We start from the raw sequence: 25,828 nt of genomic DNA on the forward strand, positions 1-25,828 counted from the left end.
GTACCCGAATGGCCGGTGTTCCGGGAATGCGTGAGTGGCCACCTGACCTATCAGCCCAGCACATCCACTTCTGACCCAAGCAATCCCCCCACCCCCATTACCTCAGCCTGTGCTCTCCTTCACCCGAAGGACAGAAGGGGAATTGTCAGGCCCTGGATGCTTTGGTTCCATAGGATTCCCTTCCTCACATCCTCCCTATTTAGGGCCTGATCCTGCAGGAGCTGAGCACCCTCAGGTCATAGAGAAGTCACACAGAGTTGAGGGAGCTCGGGACCTCGCACAATTATTGAGTTAATTGGGAATGGCGAGTACGCTGCCTTGGGAAAAGTCAGGCTAAGAACTGAGGAGCCGAAAAGTGGCCTAAAAAAAGGGATTGTGTTACAGACATATAGGGAAGTGCCATTGAAGTGAGTGTTCAATCAGCCCAAACCACATCTCAGCACCATCCCTATTCAGCCAGAGTCCATCATTAAAACACACTTCAGAAGAAAAACAAAAACCAATCCCACCAAGCAGCGACAACTCCAAGGTGCAGTCATTTCCATTCTGTTAGAAGCCTACACATGTGTGTTCAGCATGTGTTGATCTGAACTCTGCTACTGTATTTCCAGTCAGAGACCACTGCCGTTCTGCTCACTACTATCAATGATCCAGTGTCACTTCATGCTGACATTCCAGCCGGGAATCTAAGCATTCAGCAGAGTGGAACAATTTAAAGCTGGCCATGGCTGTTACCTGTTTGATAAGACTATTACTGTGAGGAAATTAATGATAAAATGGGATTTAAATAGCCTCAATGACAATTAGCTCAACAGTCACGTGATAGGTAATTAGCAATGACAGATAAACGTCAAAAGCAGAGGAGTGGGAAATATCCACAACAGAACTGAAAAAGGCTCAGAATTAGAGGGGCGTGGTTCTAGGTTGTTGCAGATGGAGAAACTGAGGCAGAGAGAGGTGGAATGACTTGCCTAAAGTCACCTAACAGGGCAGCGGTGGGAATACAACCCAGGTCTCCTGAGTCCCAATCTCATTCTCACTGGGCCACACTGTCTCCCCATGACCATGCTCAGAGTTTTTGGAATTAAAAGTAATCTCACCCCTCAATTAAATAAAATGTATGGACTGAGGGAAATAAGCTGCAATGCTTTTCTCCCCCCGGTCAGTAAAGGCCAAGAGTCACTGGCTCCTGGCAGCTGTTCAGCGGCTATGCAGAAAGAATGGGCAGTCCCAGTGCAGTTCCCTGTGGACAGGTCTCCACATTACCACTGTCACTAACAGGTGATCGTCAGTTTCAGCACAGAGGCCCAGGACTGAATAGCCCCTCCAGAACAGGTTTGACGCAGACTGGCAGGGTTGGGGTTTTTTTGACTGCAGTGTAAATATAACCATAAACTATCTGGAGAGTGGCAGTCTCGCAGAAAGAAGCTGTCAGCTGAAAAACATGTTTTTATAGAGACAGGAAATCTACGCCATCAATCAAACCCTTTTTGAGCCACCGTGCAGCCTCTCTCAAATCCATACTCTACCCAAGGGATGCTCAACTCATGCATTGTGAATTTCAATACATCCCATCCTGGTTAGTGCAAGAGCAGGGTGTCTGTGCACATGCATAACGGTACAAACACCTGTCCTGGAACCTCTCATATGCCACGTATGGAACGGATAAGCCAATCTAGACTTTATTAGATCATTTTTGCTGGAGAAGAATGATGCAGAAATCCTCATGAGTTAAAATCCCCAGTCCATCTCCCAACTATTCCAGATTCCTTGCAGCCTTTAGTCACAGGTACAATGATTTTAAAGCTATCCCACTCACACAGATTTTAGTTTGATATACATTTTGCAGGCTTTTTTTCCCCCTGCTGTTCGTTGCTCAAAGAGCAAAGATTTGTAAGGTTCTTAAATTTTTCGGGGAAGAGTTTCAGTCATGTGGATACGAATGAATCCACAGAGGGCAGTGATTATAAGCAGGAAAATCAAAGGATGGGAAGGCACAATGCTTATCCTGTACTATTCCTCTCTTTCAAAATGCTAGTCATTCTCCAGCAGTGCCCATTTCTCAACTGTTGACTAGCTTCCTACTGAGTGTCTGGAGAAAGGAAAGAGACTCTGACTTTTGTAAGCCAGATCTCAGATCTATCTGAAAAAAAGCAGTTTGAAGAAATCCAGCAGGACCTCTTACTGTCTCATATTGCGCTTGTATAAGAACAGGCCTTGAGGACACAGATGGGTTGGTGGGCGGAGAGGGGGCAGATTGTGAAAAGAGGCTGCATGTCCAGTTCTGCTGTCTGCAGGCAAAACAAACAGAGAAAGGCCATTCCGGAGGCAAAACTACAAGTGGTTTGTGGGTATTTCCCTGGATCAGTTCACCCAGGGCTCCTAAAAAGGGTCATGGATGCCAAATATTGGTCAAAAGGTGTGTACGCAGACTACCCACAAGGAACTGCCCTGGATGCCTTATAGCACCAGCCGAAATGCCCATGATGCTGCGGGGCTGCTTAAACTTGCCAATTGCTTTCCCAGCTCAAGCTGTTAGTCCAGGAGAAAGACGTGAAAATGAATCAGATGATCCAAAGCCAAATCCTGGCCCCTCTGAAGTCAATGGGAGTTTGGCCATTTACTGTAGTGGGATCAAGCTTTCACCCATATCTCCTAATCAACACATTCCAATGGCCACATTCTGCCCTCAGATACACCACTGTAAAAGCAGAACACCACCAAGGTCAATGGACGTGCTGTGGATTTGTAGCAGTATATATGACAGCAGAGTTCAGTAACTGATTTTTTGTTCATATAAATAAACGCAGAAATCTTTTTCTCCCCAAGTCTCTTCTCCAAATCCCCTAAACTCCTGGCACGTATTGATTGCATTTTAAGGTGAAATGGTGCTTTATTTCATATATCTCTAATTCAGCAATAAGGACGAAATTAACAAGTCAAATTCAGCCCTAACATAATTCTATTGACTCCAATGGGCATTGAAGGAACTCAGTGTCTCCAAATAGCGGCATGTCACAAGATCGGGCGCATGCTTTGGAAATAATTTATAAGAACTACTGAATTCTCTTAAAATCCAGGGGAAATGGAACCTTTCCCTGCTCAAACCACCGGTGTTTCTATTTCACATACTAATGCACTTTGTCCAGACCACTGGGAATCTACTTCAGCTTAAAATAACCCACAAATACAACTGATGCTGTGTCTCTTTGCTGACTGACCAAAAAAAAAAAAAGGTCAACGAAACTGATATTAGACAACAGAAATAAGGTTTGAGGTGATGTGAGGCCAAGGGAGAAGAAAAGTAAAGAAAAAAAGAAGTTTTCTACCTCCGTAAGAGCATGGATATTGCCCACTGCACCAACCTGGAGGCCTGCTTCTCCTCTAACTTCTATTGGTGCAAATCAGGGGTAACTTCATTCCAATTATGGCAAAGCTGGTGTAAATGAGAGAAGAATCAGACCTTTTATATCTATTTTTGTCATGCTTTTAGCGGTTTTGCCTTTCTACTGCATGAAATGTTAGCTCTCTGCTGGCATCTGTCACACGGCAAACTTTCGATCTGGCGTCTCCTCTAGACACCTTCTATGACTGTTAGCACTTCACTTTCAATTTTTTTTTCAGAATATTCATGGTGGGGAAGGCTTCAGTGGGAGCTCGGGCAGGGAGCGGGGAGGTTAACTGTGAGGGTTTGCATGGGATTGCCTGGTCCGCGGGGGAGGGGGAGGGGTTCCAGGGTAGCCGGTGGGAGGGGAGGAGTAGGGAGCACTGGGGGAGAGGTAGGGGAGTCATTTTTGCCAGGGTCAGTATTTACCTTTTGCTTCAATACATCTTGATCCTCCTTCCAACCAAAGTCACTGACTACTTACGATTCAACAACTCTTCCTACCAAAAAGGTTGAAGGAGATGTATGATGTTCCTTACACACTGACGAGTTGTACCCAATCCGGACCTGCATGCCCTGCTGCTAATGCCTTCCATTCATACTAGAATTAGCAGAGGCAAAAAACAGAGACTGGTGGCATTCCTCTCCTTCTGATATGAGCTTAAGTCGTGCTGAAACAGCAGAGAATGAAAACCAGAGGAGCAGGACCCAGAACCTAACAGCCAGCCAGGGATACCAGATTGGCCATATGCTACTTTCACATGGAGAACAATGGTTATAGACAGAGAGGCGTATGTGTCACCGAGCATAGGAAGCACAGTGGTGAGAGAATGACAATGAAGTGGAACCACTCAGCAGCCTTGTGACAGCTTTTATAAAGATGTCCAGGCTCCTCACAGAGGAGCAATCTGTACAGAGTATGGTCAGCTTTGGGAGGAGAAGATAGAAATCATGATTTGGGCACTTTCTTCATCCCCAAAGAAGGCACCAGCATCATTGCTGGAACTAGCATTTGCACATCCTTCTCTGCAGGGCCTCCTGTGGGTCTCCAAGCTGCACGTTTCCAGCATAGCCTAGTCCTTAAACTGCAGATTGCCGGCTTCCAGAATATGGCAGTTGACATCTATGACTTGTAAATTACAGCTCTGTCCTGCGACATACAAACCTCACCAGGATGGGGATTCAGTTCAGATAAATACCTAAAAGCCCAGAGGATGATCCAGACTACCAAAACCTCATGGAATCTGAAAAAGTGGACTGGGAACCTGATCTCTTGGGAAATTTCTGGCATTTCTTCATTCCAGGCCAGCTGGAACTCCAAATCTCTCTGTTGTTGGTACTTACAATTCCCCCCATTACCACTGTATCTGAGCACCTCACAACCTGTAATGTATTTATCCTTACAACAGCCCTGTGAGGTAGGGCTATGCTATTATCCCCATTTCATGGACAGGGAATGGAGGTACAGAGAGACTAAGTGACTTGCCCAAGGTCACAAGGAAGTCTATAGCAGAGCAGGGAATGGAACCTGGGTCTCCTGAGTCTCAGTCTAGCCCCTTAAACATTAGACCACGCTTCTTCTCTAATAGGAGAGAGACAACAAAAATAAAAAACCTTATGGGGGTGGGACTGGGTGATAGTCATGGAAGTCAGCCAAACGTTTTCAAACCTCAAAGTGCTGAGTTCACATTTTAGGTCAGTTTATATTTGATCCAAACCAATTTGTGTCACTACTTATTACAGGCCTGGGCATCTTCTGGGAAAGACAATGCATGATTGAAAGAATACTTGACATTTGAAAGGAACATGATGTACCACTGGCCTCTGCTGCTGGAATTCCTCAAGTCAGCTGCTATAGAGTTCTGTGCATTTGGGTCACCAAGCAATCAGTCAGTGCTGAGGAGACATAAAACTCAGCTCAGCCATGGTCATGCTAGAGAGAAATTACTGTATGGAACTCTTGATACAAATAAGAGTCCTGGGTAAAACTAGCAAATACAGGACTCTTGAGCAATCCAGAAAAAACAGCTTGAGTGAAACATGCTGGAGGAAAACAATGAGAGCAACATAGCTTGATTGATGTTTAAAAGTCAATGTACACAAAATACATTTTCACCCAGTTCTACACTGATTGCCAAACAGAGATCCTATGATGCTGGAGCATCTATTGAATCTACTCCACTTCCTTTTGTGCGTGCAGTCAGCCACAGACAATAATGGATTGTATCTCAGGAAACAGAGAGCAGGTTTTCTTGCTGCAGCTCCGTGCAGCTTTAGCAGCTTCCCACAGACCTCATGTGACTGAAGAAAGGGGAAAAGAATAGAAACAATCTATTGGTTCATAACTCTGGCAGGTATAGGTTCAACTCGGATGACCCTAGATCACTGCAAAATGTATGTGCATCTAAGGTCAGTGGCATGAAAAACAGTTACCTTCGGGACGACATTTGCAAATTGGATAATTGAATCTGCAGCTGAGCAGAGGTACTCAACTACCCAAGCTGCATGTGCAACGTTTCCCCATTGGTCTGTATTATCTGCGTTGTGGTACCCCTAAGGGCCTCACTCTAGGCTCAGAGCATCCCTGTGCTATGTACAAACACAGAACAAATTATTATTATTGTAAATTATTTGTATTATCATGGCATCAAGGAGCCAGTCATGGACTAGGCCCCCATTGTGCTAGGTGCTGGACCCACACAGAATAAAGAGATGGTCCCTGCTCCAAACAGCTGACAATCTAAGTATAAGGCTCTCTCCACACTTAAACCACTATAGCTAAGCCGCTGGAGCGCTTCAGTGAAGACCCTACAGCGACAAGAGTAGCAATCGTCGCTGCAGTTCATCCACCTCCCTGAATGGTGGCAGCTAGGTCGACCTAGCCACTGTCTGCACCCGGGCTTAACTACACATCTCAGGGATGTGGATTTTACACCCCTGAGCAACATAGCTGGGTCAACCTAACTTTTTAGTGTAGGACTGGCCTAAGACAAGAGACAACAGGTCAATGCAACAAACAGACGGAGGAGCATAGGAAAATAATGAGACAATACTGACCAGCATGATAAACAGCTTTTTCAGCACACCAGCAGCCTAGTGTCTGAGGGGATGGTTTTGCCTCTTTGGCACCCTCACCCGTTCCTATACCAAACACAGCTCAGCCGGCCCTGCTAGCCTGGCCCAATAATGGTGCTGTTAACACAGGCATTCATTAGCCAGTTGATTAGCTTGTTTCTGTCTCTTCCTCTGGAGGGAAGAATGACTTTTTGTATGTTACAGTGTAAAGAACGCCAGCGCCGGGAACGGGTGTCCGCCATGAGACCTCAACGCTAGACATATTAGCAGTATAGCTGCCCTTTCTCCTCTGTCATCCCTCAAGGCCTGGCCCAGAGAATGCAATTCCTCTAGAGGACAGCAAACGCGCTTTCCTTTCTTACTTCCCACTTGATTTCATTTTAAAATGTTCTTTCCGCTTCTTTTATTTTCTCCAATTTGTCTGAAGTGTCAGGCAAAGGGCCATTTTAGGAGCTGTGTTTATTTTTTAAACACCTACATTCTTGTGCTTATGGTGACAAAATTCTTTAATTTCTTCATCCACTAGATAGGAAAAGAAGTCAGAAATGTTCACCCGACTGAAACCAGATTCCTTTCAGCATTTCCCCCAAGCAAAATCAACCTGAGTTTAGTTCAGATTCAGAACCCTATACTCCTGGTGAAGTGATTCCTTTCGAAGTACCAGTAAATATGTAAGTGTGGCTCACAGCCCAAAAGCCCAGTGTGTCCATGACAACAAAGAGCTCTTTACACTTCCTCAATACTTCACTGAGCTCCACGTCAGTGGCCTCCTGAGCCCAAGAAGATTCAATGGGAGTCTTCACGGGAGAATGGGCCCACTTCCACGGAGCTCTTTGCAGGATCAGGGCATTGGGTTGTATTATCTGTAAAGGCCTGTGCCCACCCATGTATTTGTACAGCACCAAGCGCATTTTAGGAGCTACTCTAATAGAAATAACATATAGTACATGGTTCACACAATGAAGAACAACTCCTCTAGTTTGCAGTGGGGCAGCTAGTCTAATGGAAGATCCTCGAAAAGGCTGAACTTTCATTTTCCACAGCAATTCTCTTTTAACACTGTTATGCTAATATTAGACTTCCACTGGTGTCAATGGCAAAGTTGCCCTTGTCTTCAATGGGAGAAGATGCAAAACATTTCGCCAGAAGATCTGGTGTGCTAAAAATCCACTAACTATTGGCCTGATCCAAAGCCCACTGAAGTGAAAGACTCCCGATAATGTCAATGGGCCTCAGATCAGGCCTTATAAGAATGAATCTGAGCTCAAGTGGGAAGGTCTCAACATACTTAAACCTGGTCATCCAGGAAGACTCAAATATATAAGTGATGTGAGTGACTCTAAAGCAAGATCATTCCTGATAGTGCAGAGACATGTACATTAAACCTCCCCCAGTCAGCATGGTTGGCTACTCTCCAGGGGGGAATTCAACCGAGGAACGGCAGGTGGTGGTACCCCAGGGGTTTCAGTACATCCCACAGCCTCTGTAAGCATGCTCGCTCCTTGGCCAGCGCTACCCACTTTGTGGCTGCACTGGTGGCCTACTGGCTGGATATGCTTTTCCAGAGGCAAGGAGCAAAAAGCTCCTTTCGGTCTGACGTACCTACAATTTAGGTTAGGAGAATAAATGCAGAGAACAATAGTAGAATCATAGACGTGTAGGACTGGAAGGGAGCTCGACAGGTCTTCTAGTCTAGTCCTCTGCTCTCAAGACACGACAAAACCATTCCTGACAGGTGTCTGTCTAACCTGCTTTTAAAAATCTCCAGTGATGGAGATTCCACAACCTCCCTAGGCAATTCATTCCAGTGCTTAGCCACCCTGACAGATAGGAAATTTTTCCTAATGTCCAACCTAAACTACCCTTGCTGCAATTTAAGCCCATTGCTTCTTGTCCTAGCCTCAGAGGTTAGACAGAACAATTTTTCTCCCTCCTCCTTAATCTTGAAAGCTGGTATCATGTGCCCTCTCAGTCTTCTCTTTGGCACACTAAACAAACCCAAGTTTTTCAATCTTCCCTCACAGGTCATGTTTTCTAGACCTTCCATCATTTTTCTTGTTCTTCTCTGGACTTTCTCCAATTTGTCCACATCTTTCATGAAACGTGGGGCCCAGAACTGGACACAGTACTCTAGTTGAGGCCTAATCAGCGTGGAGTAGAGCGGAAGAATTACTTCTCGTGTCTTGCTCACAACACTCCAGCTAATACATCTCAGAGTTACACTGCTGACTCATATTTAGCTTGTGATCCCTTTCCGCAGTACTCCTCCCTAGGCAGTCATTTCCCATTGTGTATGGATGCAATTGATAGTTTCTTCCTAAGTGGAGTATTTTGCATTTGTCCTTAGTTTGTCCAGATTATTTTGAATTTTAATCCTATCCTCCAAAGCACTTGCAATCCTCCCCCAGCCCCAAGCTAGGTATCATCTGCAAACTTTATAAGTATACTCTCTATGCCAGTATCTAAATCATTTATAAAGATATTGAACAGAACCGGAAACAGGACCAGTCCCTGCAGGACTCCGCTCAATATGCCCTTCCAGCTTGACTGTGAACCACTGATAACGACTCTCTGGGAACTGTTTTCCAACCAGTTATTCACCCACCTTATAGTAGCTCCATCTAGGTTGTATTTCCCTAGTTTGTTTATGAGATAGTCATGCAAAACAGTATAAAAAGCCTTACTAAAGTCAAGATACACCAAATATATTCCTTCTCCCTATCCACTAGGCTTGTTACTCTGTCAAAGAAAGCTATTATGTTGTTTGACACGATTTTTTTTCACAAATCCATGTTGACTGTTACTTATCATCTTATGTTCAAGACATTTGCAAACTGATTGTGTGATTATTTGCTGCATTATCTTTCTGGGTATTGAAGTTAAACCAACTGGTCTGTAATTCCCTGGTTGTCCTTATTCCCCTTTTATAGACGGGTACTACATTTGCCCTCTTCCAGTCTTCTGGGATCTCTCCCGTCTTCCATGAGTTTGATAAAATAATCGCTAATAGCTCAGATATCTCCTCAGTCAGCTCCCTGAGGATTCTAGGCTGTAGTTCATCAGGCCCGGGCGACTTGAAGACCTCTAACTTTTATCTAAGTAATTTTAACTTGTTCCGTCCCTATTTTAGCCTCAGATCCTACCTCATTTTCACTGGTGTTCACTATGTTAGATGTCCAATTGCTACCAACCTTTCTGGTGAAAACTGAAAAAAAAAGGCATTTAGCACTTCTGCCATTTCCACATTTTCTGTTATTGTCTTTCACCTCTCATTGAGTAATAGGCCTACCTTCTCCTTGGTCTTCCTCTTGCTTCTAATGTATTTGTAGACTGTTTTCTTGTTACCCAACAAAAACAAACAAACAAAACGAAGTATTTTTTCACACAACGCACAGTCAACCTGTGGAACTCCTTGCCAGAGGATGTTGTGAAGGCCAAGACTATAACAGGGTTCAAAAAAGAACTAGATAAGTTCATGGAGGATAGGTCCATCAATGGCTATTAGCCAGGATGGGCAGGGATGGTGTCTTTAGCCTCTGTTTGCCAGAAGCTGGAAATGGGCAACAGGGGATGGATCACTTGATGATTACCTGTTTTGATCATTTCCTCTGGGGCACATGGTATTGGCCAATGTCAGAAGACAGGATACTGTGCTAGATGGACCTTTGGTTTGACCCAGTTTGGCTGTTCTTATGTTCTTATGTACCCTTTATTTCTATAGCTAATTTAATCTCATTTTGTGCCTTTGCCTTTCTTATTTTATCCCTAAATGCTTGTGTTTTTATATTCATTGTTCATAATTTGACTTAGTTTCCTTTTTTAATGTAGGATTCTTTTTAGATTTTCAGATCAAAGATGATTATCTAGGTAAGCCAGAGTGGTCTCCACGGCAGAGCATGCAGCATGTGTATCCTCTGGAAGGAGTCTGCACTGAATGCAAAATGGCTTCCTGCCCCTGCTCGGCCGGCCCACAACATTTTGGCACCTGAGGCGGGGAGCTCAAATGACACCCTCATGCCCCCTCGCTTGGGCCAAAACTTTGAAAGGTCTCAATTCTGCCTTCTTCCTGTTCTACTCCTCTCATGGTACTGCTCTGCTACCTACCCCAATAAAGGAGAACGAACAACTTAAAATGCCTTGTTCACAAATTTTAAGTAACACTTAACTTTCAGATGCCTGAACAGCAAATGTAACTTTTCCTGTCTGCATAGTAAACACTGGCATTTTTATCTGTTTGAATACTCAAAGTGGTGCTTTCCATGCCTTCTTGGTTGCAAAGATTTGAACTGCTTCCTGCTGAAGGTCCACAGTCTGGGCAAGCTCATGCTCTACTGAGATGGTTGCAAGGCCAACCAGCCTCTCCTGTGTCATTGTGGAGCGTAGATGTGTTTTTATTAACTTCAGCTTGGAGAAGCTGCGTTCGCCACTGGCAACTGTTACAGGAGGTGTTAGAAGTATACGCAGAGCAACAAAAGCATTTGGAAAGAGGGTGGTCACCTTCTTTGTGCACATATATTCCAGAACAGCCTTTGGAGTTGATCCTGATTAAATATATCTTGAAAGGGCTTTCAGTTCATCACCTAAATCACCCGCATCAATATCGCGCATGTCATCATGAGTCAACACTGTCTCTAGTGCCCTGCATTGCTGGTGTAGGTCTTCTTCAGGTATAGTGAGGAGTTTTGGAATATCAGACAACATCCCAAATATACTGCTGTGTTCCCTGAGCTGCATGAAACGTTCTTCAACTGACTGTATTGCACAATCTAGCACCTGGTTAAAGAATTCAACTTTGAAATGTTGTTTGGGGTCTCTTATGGGATTATCCTGTGCCTCGTAATCAAAATGTCTTCTTCTTCGGTGACTCTTGTATTCTTGAATGAGTGGGAAAATAGCTTCAGTGTGAAGTTCCTCTGCCAACTTCTGTGCACTCTACAGAATGTTTTGAAATCCCTCATCTGACCGGTAAGACTGTAGGTATGACTTTGCTTTGTCCAGTTGTTCCATTGCTCCAGATATATCAAGGTCAACACCTTGGAGTTTCTTGCTTACAACATTTATTTCAAACAGTATGTCATGCCACAACACTAAGCCACACAGAAATTTGAAGTTTCTGATGATTCCATTTCCCTCTGCCACTGTTCTCCCACGAACAGTTCCTGTCATAGCCTCCATAATGGCAACTATGGCATCATCTATCTTCCCAGTTTGGTGTTTGATAGGCTTTATCGCCTCCACTCGACTTTCCCATCATATGGCACCCCGTGGTTTCAGTGTCAGAGAGGATGTTCCCAGATGTTGCTTCAAAATTTGCCATCGATGAGTCGATGCAGAGAAAAATACATCGATGCTTTGAATTACATTAAAAAATTCAGCAGCCTCACTAGAAGCTGATGCTGCATCACTAACCACCAAGTTCAATGAATGAGAACTGCATGGGACAAAAAAAGCTTGAGGGTTTAACTCTCGGATCCGTGTCTGCACTCCTCTGTTCTTTCCTCTCATGTTGGCACCATTATCGTAGCCCTGACCTCTCATATCAGCTATCACAATTCCCGTATCTTCCAGCTTTTTAAGAAGCACATTTGTCATACCAGCTCCTGTAGTATCATCAATGTCAATAAATTCTAGAAGATGCTCTGACAGTCACCATTGCAGGGACATTTTCACTAGGTTCTGCTGTTGTTACAAAACGCACCATTAAAGTAATTTGTTCCGTATGGCTGATGTCAGGTGTGCAGTCCAGAATAACAGAGTAATATCTTGCTGACTTCAGATCTGCCACAATCTTCTGTTTGACTTTTGTTGCCAGTAACTGCATGATCACATTTTGAATTTTTTTCCAAGGTAGTGGTGTGTGTACATTTCTTGGGTGGTGACTCTTCTTAGATGCTCCTGGAGAACAGCATCAAACTCAGCCATCAGCTCCACAATTTTAAGGAAAAGCAGCAAAGAGTCCTGTGGCACTTTATAGACTAACAGACGTATTGGAGCATAAGCTTTCATGGGTGAATAATACCCCCCGAAAGCTCATGCTCCAATACATCTGTTAATCTATAAGGTGCCACAGGACTCTTTGCCACTTTTACAGATCCAGACTAACACGGCTACCCCTCTGAATTTTAAGGAAGTTTCCATTGTTTGGCACAGACAGCTGAAGTGCCGCGCAGTGCTATGGTTTTGGGTAGCAAGCATTCTCACAATGGCAATGAGCCTTTTCAGAACATTTTGCCAGTAAAGAGACTCTGATGCAATCTTCTCTTGATGCTGATCATCTATGGTGGCCTTTAACCTTAGTCTCATCTCAAGCTCTTTCCACCTGTGTAATGCTCTCTCATGATTTGCTACCTTCTCATGGCATGCCGGATTTCTAGCCAGATTTTTCCAGTCCTTTGTTCCTATAGAACCCTATGTGTCTGGAACATTAGACTGGAAGAGTTTGCAACAAAAACAGTATGCAGCATTCTGGGTTTTTGAGTACATAAGATTAATAAATTCATAGATATCAAGGTCAGAAGGGACCACTATGATCATCTAGTCTGACCTCCTGCACAATGCAGGCCACAGAATCTCACCCACCCACTCCTGCGATAAACCTCTCACCTATGTCTGAGCTACTGAAGTCCTCAAATCATGGTTTAAAGACTTCAAGGAGCAGAGAATCCTCCAGCAAGTGACCCGTGCCCCATGCTACAGAGGAAGGCGAAAAACCTCCAGGGCCTCTTCCAAACTGCCCTGGAGGAAAATTCCTTCCCGACCCCAAATATGGCAATCAGCTGAACCCTGAGCATATGGGCAAAATTCACCAGCCAGATACCCAGGAAAGAATTCTCTGTAGTAACTCAGATCCCACCCCATCTAACATCCCATCACAGGCCATTGGGCCTATTTACCATGAATATTTAAAGATCAATTAATTGCCATAAGCCATGGCCTCTCCACTTTGTCACCATTGGGGATTTCATGCCAGTAATGTGTTGGATGGAAACTTCTATTTTCATTGTCTTTGGGGAACATGAAGTTTTTCACTTGCTGTGGCCCATGCAGTACAAGGAAGTCCCTCAGGCTACTGCTCAAGTGGGTCCACAATCCTGGATCATCTAGTCTTAAGGAACTAAACTCAGCAGCAGCTGTTTCTTGCACCTCCACCACACCCTTCTCTGATCTACCCTTTTCTTCAGGAATGTGCATGGTTACATCCATCTGAGATGGAGATGTGGATGCTGCAGTAGCTGCCAGGTCACCTGCACGCTGACTAACTGGAAGATCAGGCATCTCCTCACCATTCACATCCTTACTGGGGCCGGAAGGCTCACTGCGAACATTTGTGTCTTTGTATCTCAGGAGAGCTCCTTCCTGCTTAAATAGAAAAGCTTCCTTTGCTTGCTTTCTTTTTCTGAATGCTGTCCCAGAGGGGCGTTTTCTTCTTTCACTCATGACTGCTGTTCTGTGCCAGCTATAGTGGCTCTCAACACTCAGTGAAAGGGGACCAACAAGCAGGCTGGTAGCAGGGCCTGAGTGAGAGAAGATATCAGCATCTTAAGGGCCTAACTGGCTCGTACTACTTCAGTTGACTGCCTGTTCTCCTCAAGTGGGTGCAGGGAAGCAACAGGAAACAGGAAGCTCCCTGAGAAGCTGGTGTTAATAAGTCCAGGCTCCTGAGGGTGTTAGAGAGGTACATAAGATGCTCCTCCTCCTCTCTCTCCCTGCAGCTCCTGCTGCTTTCTGTTATTCCCTCTCACCTTTTCTCCTGCCTGCCTCTTATGTCTCTTGTGCCCTCCTTCCTCCAGCGCAGCACTCCACCATCTCGGTGCATCTCGAGCAGAGAGAATACATATGCACCAGCAGCAGACACAATTTTCTACACTCTGGGTCCTAGTGGCATCCCTCCACAGTCTGGCACCTTAGGCGGCCGCCTCAGTTCGCCTCATGGTAAAGCCAGCCCTGTGCCCCTGCAGACAGTACAATCCTTAGCAAATTACGGTGCAATACACAGAAAATAAATGGATAAGATAATCAGAGCTAAGCCATATGGACACATCCTACAGATTTTAACAGAAAATGGTAAACCTTATCATTTAACCATCCTGCGGAATGGACTGGACAATTATATCCTGCTATATATGGCTCAAAAATCCTATATGAAGAATAGGAGTACTTGTGGCACCTTAGAGACTAACAAATTTATTTGAGCATAAGCTTTCGTGAGCTACAGCTCACTTCATCGGATGCATTCAGTGGTTTTTTTTTCCACTGAATGCATCTGATGAAGTGAGCTGTAGCTCACGAAAGCTTATGCTCAAATAAATTTGTTAGTCTCTAAGGTGCCACAAGTACTCCTTTTCTTTTTGCGAATACAGACTAACACGGCTGCTACTCTGAAACCTGTCTATATGAAGAATATAATTTTTATTAAATTCCATCAGTTTTGAACATATCTCCTACAGGACTCCACTATATTTCTATCAAACTCTCTTGGTTTCATCCCTATTCAGTTCTAGAGGGATTTTCCATGCACGAAATACTTTCCAGTGCCTCTTACTACAGACACTGGGTGAATTGGCTCAGTGATTTTTCTAGCACACTGGATACCAGTGGCCGTGCAGGGCCCTTTCCATCCATGGCATGCTTCATTTACACCAGATGGTACATTAAATGCTTCATGTTATAGAAGCCTGGGCAAAATTTTCAAATACACCCAAGTGATTTAGGAGCCTAGGTCTAATTGAAAATCAATGAGACTTGGGCTCCTAAGTCACTTGGATATTTTTTAAAATTGTACCCCAAGTCTCATGAAAGTCACTTTTAAAAATGGGGTTTAGGAGCTTTTGAAAATTTCACCCCATTGCTTATTTGTTCTGCAAAGTGCTAATAAATGGACCTGCGCTAATGTTACTGAGAGCAAAATCTGGAGCAATAAATAATATTTCTCCCCGGAGGATCTCAAAGTGTTTTTCAAACATGAATTAAGCTGCACACCGCTCCTGTATTTTAGATTACAGATAGGGAAGCTGGCAACATGAGCTCAAGGACACACAGGGAGACAATTGCAGAGCTGGGAGAAGAACCCAGGAGTCCTGACTTCCTGTCCCCTGCTCTAGCTTTAATTATTAGACAAACTGGATTAAATTCAACCTTGACTTCAATGGAGCTGGGCTAAATTTTGCTCAGTGTCTCCCCGTTGTCTCCATCCTGGAAATCCAACTATACTACACGGCTAAAAAACCTCCCAAATCATACAAGCCCTGCCTGGGGAACAGATAGTGATGAGACTATTTTTAGAGAAAAATAGAGGTTTTGGAATGACTTGTGGCTATTAAGAATTATCTGTAAAAAGAAATGGTTAGGCTGCCAATCTTATCTATCAAGAGCACACGTCCCAGCTGTGTGGGAATCATAGGACTGGAAGGGACCTCGAGGGGTCATCTAGTCCAGTCCCCTGCACTCATGGCAGGACTAAGTATTATCTAGACCGTCCCTGACAGGTGTTTGTCTAACCTGCTCTTAAAAATCTCCAATGATGGAGATTCCACAACCTCCCTGGGCAATTTATTCCAGTGCTTCACCACCCTGACAGTTAGGAAGTTTTCCCTCATGTTCAACCTAAACTGCCCTTGCTGCAATTTAAGCCCATTACTTCTTGTCCTGTCCTCAGAGGTTAAGGAGAACAATTTTTCTCCTTCCTCCTTGTAACAACCTTTTATGTAGTTGAAAACTGCTATCATGTGCCCTCTCAGTCTTCTCTTCTCTTCTCCAGACTAAACAAATCCAGATTTTTCAGACTTCCCTCAGAGGTCATGTTTTCTAGACCTTTAATCATTTTTGTTGCTCTTCTAAATAGAAACGTCAGCGCAAACCCCCTTTTGCCACCTTGCATGTGCACACAAAGACCAGCAAGAGGGAGAGGGACACCAACATATACACAGGAGAGCCGAAGTCAGTTGTTTCTGACAGAACAGAACAGAACAGAACAGAACAGAAAGACAAGGAACACCATCAAAATGCATGCTCTGATTTCTAGGTGAACGGATGGAAGGCCAGTGAGGCAGACATGTCAATGCAGAAACTACAGGATGCTTTCAGAATGCAGCTACTACACGAGATGCGGGCCTTATTTGTAATGTCCTTTTCAAAATAAGTTTCAAGGAGTTTTTTCAATAGGGTTTTGAGGTAGTCATGCACAGGGAGTGTCTGAATTAGGAGAATAAACTGATGACTTCAGCAGCAGGACCAGAAACCAAGCACAGAGCAAGGCACTGGACTGGCAAGAAGATGGACTAGAGGCTACAGCAGATGTTTGAGGGTCAGGATTCCTCAGTTCATTTTATGGTTCTTAGCACTCTTAAAAGACCTATTGTGATAGCCGAGATCTCCCTCAGTTGTAAGCTCAATTGCTGAAATGTGTGTAAAGGTTCATAAAATGTCACAATAATCTGTAACAATGACTGTAAATAGCAAAAAGGACAAATGGGAGACAGAAGGACTGAATGGACAAAAAGACCTACTGATATAACTCAAGGAGCATGTTAAGATCACGTCTGGTAAACAAAGAACGTGTTTTGTCTTCTAGGAAATGGGATCAGACTACAACAGCAGCAAAACAACAATAACATGGGCTCCAGACTCTTTTCAACTAAGCATTTCCCTAAATAGGACAGCTATTACCATCTTCAATACAATCAATGAGACGATCAGACAGGAAGTTTTCCTCATAAAAACTCTATAGTTAAAGGAAAAGGGAATAAGAGATGTTGTTAAAATAAAAGCCTGACTTGATATTTTACATTTCAAATGCTTCAGCTGTTTTTCCTTTTTTCTGTATTTTTAATAAAAGATTAAAAAGATCTTTAATGGTGTGTTTCCCATTGGACACAACATAACACAAGCAATAGGGGTGCCCCAATGAAATTAATTAGGCAGCAGGTTTAAAACAAAGAAAAAGAAGTACTTATTCACACAACGCACAGTCAACCTGTGGAACTCCTTGCCAGGGGATGCTGTGAAGGTCAAAACTATAATTTGGTTCAAAAAAGAATTAGATAAGTTCCTGGAGGAGAGGTCCATCAATCCCCTGCCCCAGCTCGGAGTCCCCTCCTGCACTCTGAACCCCTCAGTTCTGGACTACCCCGGAACTTGCACTCCCCAGCCAGAGCCCTCACCTCCTCCTCCACCCCAAACCCCTGCCCCAGCCCAGTGAAAATGAGCAAGGGAGTGAGGGTGCAGAAGGGCGAGCAACAGAGGGAGGGGGAAGAAGTGAGCGGGCGGTGGGGCCTAAGGGAAGGGGCAGGACAAGTGTTCGGTTTTGTGCGATTAGAAAATTGGCAACCCTAATCTGCAGTAGCCATTAGTTATTAGGAATTTCAATCTGAGTGTCATTAGTTATTCGGGATTTCATCCTTTTAAATTAAGAGCTGGCTTTAGACAGAGGACGTGAATAAATCAACTATTGTACTTGCCTGTAAATCATGCCTGATAAAACTCTTTCCTCTTCATATTTGGAGAAACATTTCATTCAGTGTTATATGTCCCTTCAAATATAACAAGGCAAGTAAAGTGGCAGACGGCTAGCTTAATAACATCACAGCTTATAAAAAGGAGTCCATTGCTTATGTCCTACCCCAGACTGCCTGAAAAATGGTGCTTTTCATTCCTCAGTCAGCAGTAACTGGCCATGAAATGCCACAAATCAGATTTAGCAAGAGACATACAATCAGATTTTGTGAAAGCTGATTTGGAACAAGAAAAGCAAGAAAGAAGGAGGATTTAAAAAGGCCATTTTCAATATTAATACCTGCACACAAGGATGCTGCTGGTTGCTAGAACAATCAGGCATTTGATTCCATTCCAAATTGCGCCATAGTGTTGCTGTGCGCTGCTAAATGGCTGCCACATTTAACCCCAGAGTTGGCTGCATTTCAGTGGTACGCAAAGCAATTAAACGATTAATTTGCGCGTGTGCGTGCACGTGCTCTTTGCGGCGTGGCCTCTGCTTGAGGTATTTCCACTAGCCCACACTGCTGATGGTATGGTGGAATTTTACAACAATCTTGGAGACCCCGTCAGCAATAGAAACAATGGTTTACAAATGAAGAACTAACAAATCAGCAAAGGAGGAGCCGGAGGTAAAAAACTTGCTGTGAACGAGGGCCCAAAGTCTCAAAGATATTTAGATGCCTAACTCCTGGAGAAAGCTGTGGGAGTTAGGTGTCTAAATACCTTTGAGGACCTGGGCCCAGCCGAATTGCAGCTCTCAGATGTTATGTTCTGGGGTTGTGGTTTGTCTCTCTCTGTGGTAGCATCACATATATTAGACACACAGACGCCTGATAATGTTTGCCACCAGAAGAACTGCTACTTTGCTATTTTTCTTGATGTTATGTTAGTGTAGGAAGAGATTCTGATCTAATTTACACCAGTGTCCAGGGAAGTCCAGTAAAGTCAATCAGATTACTCTGCATTTACTCTCGTGACATCAGGATGTGCCACAGACTGTCATTAGTACAATCAGTTAGTAAAATATGTAAAGCCTTTTGGGATCCATATGGAAGAAAGGTGCTTTATAAATGTAAAACCATCATTAGTAAACAAAATTGCTTTCTTGAGTCTGTTTTGCTAAACCTGAGACTAAGGAAAAAACTCTCCATTAAAAGACAGACAATAGGGTTCTATTATTGTAGGGGGTTGACAGAGAAGGACTGTGCTGTATAAGGCAGCCCAGGACCTGACTGGACGGATTACACACCTGAAACTCAGGGATTTATTCTAATAAGAGTTGGCAGTGTTTGCCTGCTGGACCCTGCACTATTAGCTGGTATTGATCCTGCTGAGAAAGGGTTACGTGGGTTTTACTGATTCATGGAGGGCAGGTACTTTGTTGCCTCATCTGGATATAAGTGAGGTGGAATGGCTCTCTAGAGAGAGAGGACATAGGGTTTGGGCTGTGCAATCCTCTGGGAGGATCCCTGGGAGCAGCCATGCTTAGACCAGATTTTATTTTGTCTCAGTTTGAGTATTTGTGAATAAAACCAAAACCTCAGGAAGCAGGTTGGTTTTGAAGTGCTACGGGTGTATGTAGCCTGTGTTTGGAGCAGAGTGAGGAAATCACCTGCTCACATGAGATTATTGCCTTGTAAAATGAAGCATCCTTCCAACTGTCATAAAGGGATTTGAACTCTCTTCCTCCTACAGTAACAGAGAGCAGGGACTCGACTCCCCAACCGTCATTAGTTAATACTTAGCACATATATAGAATTTCCCATCTGTAGATCTCAATGTGTTCTACAAAAAAGGCTCAGTAACATTATCCCCATTTTACAGATGGGGAAGTTGAGGTACAGAGAGAGGAAGTGACCTGCATAAGGACAGTGGTGCAGTGGGGAAAAAATAAGTGGGTAAACTAACCTACTCTAAATGTCATACTCCACAACTGAGAAGTGAGTAATCTCCATTTATCAGAGATTTATCGTACTGCGTATGGCCACACAACAAGGCAGCGTCAGATCTAGGACTAGACCCTATGTCTCCTGTGTCCTATGAACTGCGATGCGGTGCTTTAAATTTAGAGGAATTAACCACTTGCTTACCTTAGGCATCTTGCGCAGGTTGGGGGAGAGTTTCAGGCAGGTGACGTGGCCTCGGTCGTCTCCGATAATGATAATGGGGTAGATAGGGTTAAACTGGATATGGGTGATTTTGTTTTTCTTCTTGGCCACAACAGGCTGGTTGCAGATAGCTTCGTATTTATTAATGCTCAGATCAAACACATGGGCCTGGGGAAACAAAGGCAGAAAACACAAAAGGGATTAATCAAGCGAATACATCCGTTCTGCAAAAAACAAGAATCAGAGAATCACAGAAAGACAAAGGATCTATTAGGTCCCATCTAAATCCATCTGCTGGGGCCAAGGGTAAGATTGCTTCCTACAGTCCATTTAAAACAGGGCAAGGCCCTGGAAAATAACGCGTGTAGGGGCTCTGATCACTTTCTCTGGCAGACAGACCACGGATGGGGTCCTTCCCTGGAGTCCATGGCAAAGCTCCAATTGACTTGAACAGCCTGGACCTTTTGTTACCAGCCTCATAGGCCTTTAATCCCCAGCTCAAACATTTGAAGTAACAAGGCAATCAGATTCTAACCCAGATTAGTACTCAGAGTAATGCACAAGCCCCGGAATGTTTTCCAATATGCTGATTATCTTTTACTGCAGTGCTTTCCAATATTTAGGGCCTTAATAACACAATAAAAAAGAGATGAAACACTAATTAATAGGAAAATTATGTGAACAAGCACAGTATACTAATGAATATTTCATTGGAACTGAAACTGAAATACACATTATAAAACTGTTTAAACCCAAACCCCTAGCAGGAACCCTGTTGCTTTAGACGTCACCAAACCTGCACCATTCTTATGTATTATTTGGATTGCAGTAGGGCCTAGCTGCCCCAGTCATAGATCAGGTCCCATTGTGCTTGGCGCTGAACCAACACAGAAGAAAATAATTAGTGGGTGCTTAGCACCCACCAGCAGCCAGCTGCCCCCCTCCCCCACCAGTGCCTCTCGCCTGCCTGTGGCCCCGCTGATCAACTCCTCCCCCTCGCTCCCAGCACCTCCCTCCTGTCACAATCAGCTGTTCCATGGCGTGCGGGAGGCTCTAGTGTGGAAGAGGAGGAGCGGGAATGGGGCGCGCTCAGGGGAGGGGTCAGAACTGGGCAGGAAGAGGTGTGGCAGGTATGGGGGCTTGGGGGAAGGGGTGGAGTGGGGGCAGGGCCTGGTGCGGAGTGGGGGCGGGAAGAGGCGGGGAAGGGATGGGGGTTTGGGGGCTTGGGGCTGGTAGGGGCGGAGCCTGGGGCAGGGCGTGGGGGTTGAGCACTCCCAGGGAGCTAGCAAACGGCGGAGTTTTGCAAGGGAGTTTAGAGAGGAAGAGAGACAGACAGACACACCTAACAAATATTCTCTAACCTTAGGCCAATAAACCTCCCCCGCACTCCCAGTCTGACAGCTTCTGTGCTGCTTGAGGAAGATGGAAGTCTCAGGGAAGGAAAGCATAAAGCTGGAGCGGAGTGAATTGATCCCATAGTTGGGACCCTCCTTCCAGATAATGTCATGATATCCTCTTGCACTGAGGATACTCCTCTGTTACTAGGAAGAGACAGGAAATAGTAATGGGGCATTTGATTATTAGAATATCTATAGTTGGGTTTGTGATGATCGAGAGAACTGCCTGGTTAATTGTTTGCTGGGTACGAAGGTTGCGGACCTCTCAAGATATCTAGATAGTCTTATGTGCAGTGCTGGGGAGAAGCCCGTGGTCGTGGTACGTGTAGGTACCAGTGAGATAGGGAGAGGTAGGATAGAGGTTCTGGAGGCCAAATTTAGGCTGCTGGGTAAGAGATTAAAGTCCAGGACCTCCATGGGAGCATTCTCTGACATGCTCCCAGTTCCACGTGCAGGGCCAGTTTGGCAGGCAGAATGGCAGGGTCTCAATGTGTGGCTGAGATGATGGTGTTCAGAGGAGGGATTTAGAAACTAGGGAACTTTTTGGGAAAGGAGGAGCCTATACAGGAAGGATGGGCTCCACCTAAACCAAAACAGAACCAGATTGCTGGCATGTCAAATTAAAAAGGTCACAGAGGAGTTTTTAAACTAAGGACTGGGGTGAAGCCAACAAGCGCAGAGCAGCACATGCTTCAGACAGACACATCCCTTGGAGGAGGGTCTATTAATGGGGATTCTCTATCTCCGAGTAAAGAGGAGAGGATAGACGTTGATAAGGTAGAGGTAGAAACTGAAGAGAAACAATCAGATGAAAAAGTCATATTCAAATACATCACATGAAGACAGACAGCTAAATACTGACAAATTTTATAAATGCTTGTATACAAATGCTAGATGTCTAAATACTAAGATGGATGAACTTGAGTACCTGGTATTAAATGAGGATATTGATATGACAGGCATCACAGAAACTTGGGGGAACAATGATAATCAGTGGGACACGGTAATACCAGGAATGACAGAGTAGGTTGTGCTGGCGGGGGAGTGGCACTATATGTGAAAGAAAGCATAGAATCAAATATAGTAAAAATCTTAAAATGATTCACCCTGTATCAGAATCATTATGGCTAGAAATTCCAGTCTTGATTAATAAAAGTATAGCAGTAGGAATATGATACTGACCATCTGACCAGGATGGCGACGGGGACTGTGAAATGCTCAGGCAGATTAGAGAGGCTACAAAAACAGAAAACGCAATAATAATGGGGGATTTCAACTATCCTCATATTGACTGGGTACATGTCACCTCAGGACGGGATGCAGAGATAGAATTTCTAGATACAGTTAGTGTCTGCTTCTTGGAGCAGCTAGTCCTGGAATCCACAAGGGGCGACCAATTTCAGAGTTAGTTCTAAGTGGTTCAACGGATGAATGTAACTGAATCGCTCGGTAACAGCGACCATAATATAATTAAATTAAGTATCCTTGTACAGGGGAAAATACCAAAGAAATCCACCACAGATTCAAAGAGGTGAACTACACAAAAATGAGGAAGCTAGTTAAAAGGAAATTAAAAGGAACAGTTACAACAGTGAAATACCTGCAAGCTGCATGGAAACTTTTTAAAAACAACATAATGCAGGGTCAAACTAAATGTATACCCCAAATAAAAAAAACAGTAAGAGGACCCAAAAAATGCCATCATGGCTTACACAGCTGAATAAAAGAAGCTGCTGGAGACAACAAGGCATCCTTTAAAAATTGAAGGTCAAATCCTACTGAGGAAAATCGAAAGAAGCAGAAACTCTAGCAAGTCAAGTGTAAAAGTATAATTAGGTAGGCCAAAAAAGAATTTGAAGAGCAACTAGACAACAACAGCAATTTTTAAGGAAGCAGAAGCAGGAAGCCTGCCAAAGAATCAGTGGGGCCACTGGACGGTCAAGGTGCTAAAGAAGCACTCAAGGAAGACAAGACTATTGTGGAGAAGCTAAATGAATTCTTTGCATCGATCTTCACAGCTGAGGATGTGAGGGAGATTCCCACACCTGAGCCATTATTTTAGGTGACACATCTGAGGAACTGTCCCAGATTGAGCTGTCAATAGAGGAGGTTTTGTAACAATTCGATAAATTAAATAGCAATAAGTCACCAGGACCAGATGGGATTCACCCAAGAGTTCTGAAGGAACTCAAATGTGAAATGGCAGAACTAATAACTATGGTATATAACCCATTGCTGAAATCAGACTCTGTACCAAACGACTGGCAGATAGCTAATACAATGCTGATTTTTACAAAAGGCTCCAAAGGTGATCTTGACAACTACAGACTGGTAAACTTACCTTCAGTACCGGGCAAACTAGTTGAAACTATAGTAAAGAACAGAATTGTCAGACACAGAGAAGAACACAATGTGTTGGGGAAGAGTCAACACGGTTTTTGTAAAGGGAAATCATGCCTCACTAGTCTATTAGAATTATTTGAGGAGTTAACAAACATGCAGAGAAGGGTGACCCAGTGGATATAATGCACTTGGACTTTCAGAATGATTTTGACAAGGTCCCTCACCAAAGGCTCTTAAGCAAAATAAGGAGTTTTGGTATAAGAGGGAAGGTCCTCTTATGGATCAGTAATCGGTTAAAAGATAGTAAAAGGGTAGGAATAAATGGTCAGTTTTCACAAAATTGAGAGGTAAATAGCTGGGTGCCCCAAAGGATCTGTACTGGGACCAGTGCTGTTCAACATATTCATAAATGATCTGGCAAAAAGGGGATAAACAGAGAAGTGGCAAAGTTTGCAGATAATACAAAATTATTCAAGATAGTTAAGTCCAAATCAGACTGAGAAGAGTTACAAAGGAATCTCACAAAACTGAGTGATTGGGCAACAAAATGGCATATTAAATTCAATGTTGATAAATGCGAAGTAATACACACATATATATGACTATACATACAAAATGAAGGGGTTTAAATTAGCCGTTACCACTCAAGAAAGATCTTGGCATCACTGTGGATATTTCTCTGAAAACATCTGTTCAGTGTTCAGTGGCAGTGAAAAAAGGTAACAGAATGTTAGGAACCATTAGGAAAGGGATAGATAAAAAGAAAAAATCATAATGCTTCTGTATAAATCCATGGTACGCCCACCGGACAGGGAAACTGCCTCTGAAGTATCTGGCAACGATCACTGTTGGAAGACAGGATACTGGGCTAGATAAACCATTGGTCTGACCCAGTATGGCCGTTCTTATGGACAGTTCCAATCTTAACCATCTGTGTGTGAAGCAAAACTTTAATTGCTCAGAAACCTCTGTCAGGGTGTCCCCCCCCCCACTCTGAACTCTGGGGTACAGATGTGGGGACCCACATGAAAGACCCCCTATGTTTATATTCTACCAGCTTAGGTTAAAATGTCCCCAATGCACAAATTCCTTTTGTTGTCCTTGGATGGTATTGCTGCCACCACCAAGTGATTTACACAAAAATTCAGGGACGGGTCACTTGGAATCCCTATCCCCACAAAATATCCCCCCAAGACTCTTCACCCCCTTTCCTGGGGAGGCTTGAGAATAATATACCAACCAATTGGTTAACAATGTGAGCACAGACCAGACCCTTTGTCTTTAGGACATTGAAAATCAATTAGGGGTTCTTAAAAGAAGAACTTTATTTAGAAAGAACAAAATAAAAGAATCACACCTGCAAAATCAGGATGGAAGGTAACTTTACAGGGTAATAAAAAGATTTAAACCACAGAGGATTCCCCTTTGGGCTCAGCTTCACAGTTACAAAAACAGGAATAAAACTACCTTGGTAGCATAGGAAAATTCACAAGCCCAAACAAAAGATAATCTAATGCATTTCTTTGCCCTACTTACAATTTTTGTAATTTTAGATGAATCCATTCCAGGTATATTTTCAGGAGATGTTGTACCTGAGTGGTCTCTCTCTCCATCCAGAGAGGGAACAAATAAAGAGAGCCACAAACAAATCCTCCCCCCGGCAGATTTGAAAGTATCTTCATTTCTCACTGGTCCTTCTGGTCAGGTGCCAATTAGGTTATTTGAGCTGATTAACCCCTTTCTGCAGGGGTTCTCAAACTGGGGGTTGGGACCCCTCAGGGGGTCATGAGGTTATTACATGGGGGGTCGCGAGCTGTCAGCCTCTACCCTAAACCCTGCTTTTCATCCAGCATTTATAATGGTGTTAAATATATAAAAAAGTGTTTTTAATTTATAAGGGGGGTCACACTCAGATGTTTGCTATGTGAAAGGGGTCACCAGTACAAAAGTTTGAGAACTACTGCCTTCCAGGTAAGGTGATTTAATATAGCTGCCAAGGAGGGATTTTATGCTTCTGCATACATAAA

The 25,828-nt window shown here is 43.8% G+C and overlaps 1 protein-coding gene across 1 annotated transcript in view; it reads right to left on the minus strand.

The window, feature by feature from the left end:
* DNAI1 (dynein axonemal intermediate chain 1) overlaps nt 1–25,828 on the minus strand; it is a gene marked incomplete at its 5' end in the record, with an annotated part of 258,464 nt that overhangs the window by 50,719 nt on the left and 181,917 nt on the right. Inside the window, one exon of the mRNA XM_037902893.2 lies at nt 20,044–20,229. Within this exon, the coding sequence (XP_037758821.2) occupies nt 20,044–20,229 (186 nt within the window). The remainder of the gene's footprint in view (nt 1–20,043; nt 20,230–25,828) is intronic.

Source organism: Chelonia mydas, chromosome 5 (genome assembly GCF_015237465.2).
Source record: "Chelonia mydas isolate rCheMyd1 chromosome 5, rCheMyd1.pri.v2, whole genome shotgun sequence".
NCBI classification, from domain to species: domain Eukaryota; kingdom Metazoa; phylum Chordata; order Testudines; family Cheloniidae; genus Chelonia; species Chelonia mydas.